The following is a 5291-nucleotide window of genomic DNA, read 5'->3' on the forward strand; positions in this document are numbered from 1 at the left end:
CGGCGGGCGGGACTGGAGCGCGAGCGCTGCCCTCGGGGCGGCCGCAGCGTCTGCCCGGCCCGAACCGAACCGAACCGAACCGAACCGGGCCGCGCCGTCCTGCCCGGCCCGCAGCGTCTGCCCGGCCCGAACCGTCCTGCCCGGCCCGCAGCTTCTGCCCGGCCCAAACTGTCCTGCCCGAACCGTCCTGCCCGGCCCGAACCATCCTGCCCGGCCCGCAGCGTCTGCCCGGCCCGAACCGTCCTGCCCGGCCCGCAGTGCCCTGCCTCGGCCCATGCCATCCTGCCCAGGCCGTCTGTCCTGCCCAACCCTGGCTCCCAGTCCCGCCACTGCCGTCTGTCCTGCTTGCTGTGACCCTGCTGCCACCCTGCCTCCCCGGCTCCAGCGTGCGCACACACGCACACCTGCCCGTGCACACACATCTACATGTGCACACACACCTGCCCGTGCACACACATCTACATGTGCACACGCACCTACCCGTGCACACATGGGTACATGTGCACACGCACCTACCCATGCACACCTACCCGTGCACACACACCTGCCCACGCACATCTTCACGGGTCCACACGCACACCCGCATGTTCACGCACACCCGCACGCGGCTGCAGCCAGCCCTGCACGCGCTCGTGCACGTGCCCCTGCCCGTGCAGCCCCCGCCAGCCGCGCGCGGCAGCCACGGCTCCCCGGGAGCCAAATCCCGCTGGAGAACTAGGTCAGGCCGCGGAGCCGGCGCCCTGCGGCTGCCGGGAGTGGGAAGGGAGAGGCCGCAGGGCGGGGGAGCCGCGCGGAGCCCTCTGCTCCCGGCCGGATGCCCCTTGCTGGGATGGGGACACTGCTTGGGTCCTCACCCCCTTGGCCTTCAGCGGCACCCTGTGCCAGCCCAGCTTTCACCCCTCCTCCTCCTCTTCACGTGGGACCCAGGGGTGCTCCGGGACGTGAGCCGCAGCGCAGCACCGAGGGACCCCGCACAGCCAAGCGCCCGGCTGCTCCGTGAGCGCAGGCCGAGCTGCAGGGAGCATCATCCCCGCAGGAGCCACTGGTCACCCGGCCAAGGGGAGGACAGCAGCAGGTGCCACAGGTTGCTTCATGTCCGGGTGTCACAGCGCGATGCGGGGCGAGGAGGCGCCCCAAGGCTCCCTGCCCGCCGACATGGAATGCGCAGGGCGCCCGCCTGGCTCCTGGCAGCTCCCACGGACCCGCCGCAGCGGGAAAGGCCGGAGCTGGCCGCGCTCCGCGTCGGGAAGTGAGCTGGGGACCTCTCCTGGCTGCCGGCCGCAAGCCCAGAGGCTGCGTGGGGGCCACGCGCCCGGCTCCGCGGCGCTCCTTGGGTTTCATCCGTGCACGGGCAGCTCCCGGAGCGCCCGGAGGGCAGGCGCGCGCCGCCCCACGGGAGGACGGCTCCGTCTCCAGCCCAGCTTCCCACCGGCGTCCAGGAAGGAGAGCTTGGCAAGCACCATCCGAAACGCCCCACGGCGGAACCACGGCGGGAAGCCGCGGCGATTGCCACGCTGTAAACAAAACCATGTGAAAAAGGCAAATCGTTTTGCAGCTTTGATTAGAAGACGTTCAAAGCGCGGCTGCCATCGGGGAGGATTTACCCAGGCTATTTTAGGAGCTGAGATTCCTTCAAAAGGGTGTTTTTAACAGTAAATAAATGGTTTTGAGCTCATCACGATGGAAGCAGCGGGAAGAGTCACTCCAGCAACTGGAGCGTCGCTTCTGGGTATTTTCCACTGAGCGGCTGATTATTTAATAAAGCAGCCTCCTCCTTAGGCACAAGGGAAGCACAGCTGGGAGCAGCAGGCCCTGGCACAGAGGAGCAGCCTCAGCCCCGCTCCGTGCCCTGCTTCCATCCGCCTTGGGCATCCCGGGAACAGCCTCACCTGCACTCGCGGATACCAATGCGCGGCCGGGCGGGAAGGGGCCGGGCGCCTGCGGCCCGGGACGCAGCCATGGCCCTTCCGTCCTCAGCAGTCGCTCCTGGACGTTTTCACCTGAGTCCCCAAAATTGCTCCTTTTCCAGGATTGGGGAGCGCCGGGAAGCCTTCAGCAGACCGCAAGGCCGCACCTCAACACACGGGCCCTGGCGCTGCTGCTGCCAGCACCGCATCACGCGACGGGATCACCCCTCTGGAACTGGCACTGGGAGAACGAAGCGAGACGACAGATATGACAGATACGGAGCAGCGCGTGTTTAATTCCAGAGGAGCAGGAGCTCCACATGGACACGTGCACCTAGTGTTATGAAACAGCGTTAGGATGTGGCCAGGGCGCCCCTCACCTCTTTACGAGGTGCTAACGCTGCCCCATCTGGCACTTAAGCAGGTCTGAACTCAGTGAGCTCTAAACCTGGATTACCTGCAGCCAAAGGAAAAACAAATGCTGTTCACTACCCGTGAAAACACCTCAGATTGTTGTTATGTCAACCACAAATGATTTCCCTTCGCATTGCTTCTGGGTTTTAGATGTGACTAAGTTTGGGTTCCAAAGATGCCCGTTGTGCTGCGTGGCCCTCAGGCACCAAAGCTGCTGCTTCGCCCCAAGCAGGGCGGCTGGGACAGTCCTGCACGTGCGGACAGACACCCAGAGCAAGAAGAGCGAGGAGGAGCAGCCCCGGTTTGAATCCTGGTGAGGAGTGAACGGCAGCGAGGTCTGAATCGAGGTTGTAGCAGGCGGCATCTGCAGGTGCTGGGGCTTTCCGAGTGACAGCACGGTCCTCCTGGCCTCTGTTCAGCCACCTCAGCTGCTCCAGGAGCAAAGCCACAGCAGGACGTGCTCCGTCCTCCGCTCCATTTAGCGGAGTCTGGAGGATGTCCTCAAGGCTGCGATTCCAGGCACTTCAAAAAGAAAACCTGCAAAGTTTCCCAGAAAAACACACACCATTGTTGACTTTCCTTCAATAAGAAAGGTAGATGGCAAAGGAAGGAAAGGACCACCCCCTGCCCCTCCTGCTGTCACCAGGGCCCATTTCGGTCCCCCGATGAGACCCCACGTGTGGGTTCCCCTCCTCCTCCTCGGGAGCAGGTCATGCACCGGGCTCAGCTGCAGCTCCGGCACCAGGAGGCAGACATGACAAACGTCGCATTAAATATAGAGGAAACTTTATTTTAAGTCCATTTCTGTGCATCACGAAGGAGCAGATGGGGGACAGTGTGCTCTGGAGCCCGACACCACCACCACTGGGGATTTGGGATTTTGGCTTTGGGATTTCAGGCTCGTTACTGCACTGGGCACTGCGCGACACCTTGGCAGGGAGGGCCTGATCTGCCACCTCCAGGGGAGGTGGAAGGAGGACACAGAGGTGCAACGGCCGCAGCAGACCGACTTTCAGGCACGGATAAGGAGCGGGCCCGGCCCAGCACCGCGGGAGCTCCGGCGATGCAGGAAGTGGCCAGGAATCCCCGCTGGGTCACAGTGGCCATGTGCACCTCAGCGAGAGTCTCCCAGGCCCCGGGGCTCCTCATAAGGCACCTTCCGTCCACACTCGGTTCCCGCTTTCCCCCTCATCCCTGCGCTCCGCAGCAGGGCCTGGCTGCTTTTCACACGGAAATTGTCAAATTTCCGGCAGCTACAGTCAGGTCTGTTTGGAAACGGCGACTTCTCCTCCCTGCCCAACAGCTCTGCAGCCCCCGTGTTCAGCGGCTGCCCAGCTACAGCCGCTGGGCTTTTCTTTCCCTTAAATCCCCCAAGCGACACCCAAACGTGTCTGTGTCTCAGGACGTTTCGCAGGGCTCCTCCTGCCCTCCTGCAGACCGCGGGTGCTTTCCTGGGTTGCCAGCCGCCCTTGCTCCCCCCTGCTTCCTCTTCACCTGGCCCTGGGCCTCCTCTTTGAGCGTCTCAATCCAGAAGGCTTCGAAGGAGCCCGGGGCCTGATATCCCGGCTCCTGCGGATCGAGGGCATCCTTGCTGAGCAAGATGCATATGGCCGGAATGTTCCTCTTCACCGTCAAGGTGTCGAGGCCGGCCTCGGGCACGATGGGCTCCCAGATCTCCTCGATCTGTTTGAAGAGCACTTTGGTGATCTGGTGTAGCTCCCTGAGCTTTCGCTTCATGATCTCCACGCAGGTGATGGTCTTGCTGACAGCCTTGCCCGAGCCCGTGAAGAGGATCTGCCTGACCGAGTCCAGCTCCATCTTGCTGATGGCGTAGCCCATCAGGTTTCTGATTTTGCTCCCGTCTTTCACCTTCATTTCAATAATATCGGGGGGCAGGTCGGTGAAAGGAAGAGGACACGGCTTCTCCACGATCTTGGTCTTCTTGTAGTTCTCCATTCTGCAGTGGTGGAAAGGGAAATAGACTCATTAACATTTGCATCTATGGCTCAGAAAACAGGCTCTGTAAGTTCACCCATCCTGTACAGTGGCATCCAGGGCTTTTCAAGCCATGCCAGCTCCTGAAACTGAAGGAGCTGCTTCATTACCCATCCCAAGGTGGTAAAACCTCGGGAGCATCTCAAGCTGCACCCAGCCCTGCTGTAAGGAAAGGCAGCGCCTATCTGCAAGCGACTTCTGCAGCTTAGTTTAAGGATCACTTATTTTCCAGCCTAGAGATCCTGGTTATTTCCAGCCACGGCAAGAAACTCACAGCAGATCTCCACAAACAGCCGCCCCTGCCAAACAACTCCCGTCCTCGCTTCTCATATAAGTTAAGCGCAGCTTTCCCCAGGAGGGCACTTTAGGGGCTATCGGGATCAGAGCTCCCAAAAGCCCAGGAAGGTCCCACGGAATCTGCTGTGGAGCCACTGGGATCCCGGCCCTCCTGCGCAGACTTAAAGCAGCGCCCGCCCGCCCGCCGGTCACGGCGCCGCCGCGGCCAGAGCCGCCCCCCGCCCGTGCCGTCCCCGCCGCTGCGGGAGCAGCTGCCCGCGCAGGCCTCGCTGGCGGCGGGAAGGCAGGCCGCGGCGGCGGGACGAGCGGGGCCGCCGGGGCGCCGCCTCTCACCTGCGGCCGCCGCTCCGCACAAGATGGCGCCGCCGGAGGAGCGCGCGCGGGGAGACGGCGCCGGGTGGGCGGGGCGAGGCCGCCGCGACGTGAGGGGCGGGGCTGTGCGGTCGTGGGGCGGGGCGATGACGCAGGGGGCGGGGTTATGCTTCGGGGGCGGGGCGATGGCGCCTCGGGGCGGGCGTCTCTTCCCGCGCTGCCGCCACGAACTGCAGTCTGTGATGTCACAGGGTCGCCTGTGTGACGTCACAGGGGCTGCTCTGTGATGTCACGGCAGCGGTTCCGTGAGCCGAGGGCACCATCCCCCGCCCCCGCGGCGCGGCCGCCCGGGGCCATGCTGGGCGC

At 63.7% G+C, this 5291-nt stretch overlaps 1 protein-coding gene across 3 annotated transcripts; it reads right to left on the bottom strand.

Moving 5' to 3' along the window:
- Nucleotides 1–2787: 2787 nt before the first annotated feature.
- RPP25L (ribonuclease P/MRP subunit p25 like) lies at nt 2788–5003 on the bottom strand. Of its 3 annotated transcripts, none has more exons than XM_026039561.1 (2): nt 3816–4562; nt 2788–2858 (listed from the first exon to the last, which is right to left on the bottom strand). In XM_026039561.1, the coding sequence occupies exons 1-2, from the start codon at nt 4275–4277 to the stop codon at nt 2823–2825; spliced, it is 498 nt and encodes a 165-aa protein (XP_025895346.1). In that variant the 5' UTR covers nt 4278–4562; the 3' UTR covers nt 2788–2822. The 3 variants fall into 3 exon arrangements, with proteins under 3 accessions (XP_025895346.1, XP_025895331.1, XP_025895339.1); XM_026039546.1 differs by lacking the exon at nt 2788–2858 and adding an exon at nt 4947–5003 and having other exon boundaries at nt 3146–4278; XM_026039554.1 differs by lacking the exon at nt 2788–2858 and adding an exon at nt 4591–4635 and having other exon boundaries at nt 3146–4278.
- Between the last annotated feature and the right edge of the window lie 288 nt (nt 5004–5291).

This window comes from Nothoprocta perdicaria, unplaced genomic scaffold (assembly GCF_003342845.1).
Source record: "Nothoprocta perdicaria isolate Ctin4 unplaced genomic scaffold, notPer1 scaffold_10, whole genome shotgun sequence".
Lineage (NCBI taxonomy): Eukaryota > Metazoa > Chordata > Aves > Tinamiformes > Tinamidae > Nothoprocta > Nothoprocta perdicaria.

Bases quoted from the DNA above. Each gene is read 5' to 3' on its own strand.
- RPP25L (XM_026039546.1), bottom strand. From the start codon at position 4,277: ATGGAGAACTACAAGAAGACCAAGATCGTGGAGAAGCCGTGTCCTCTT.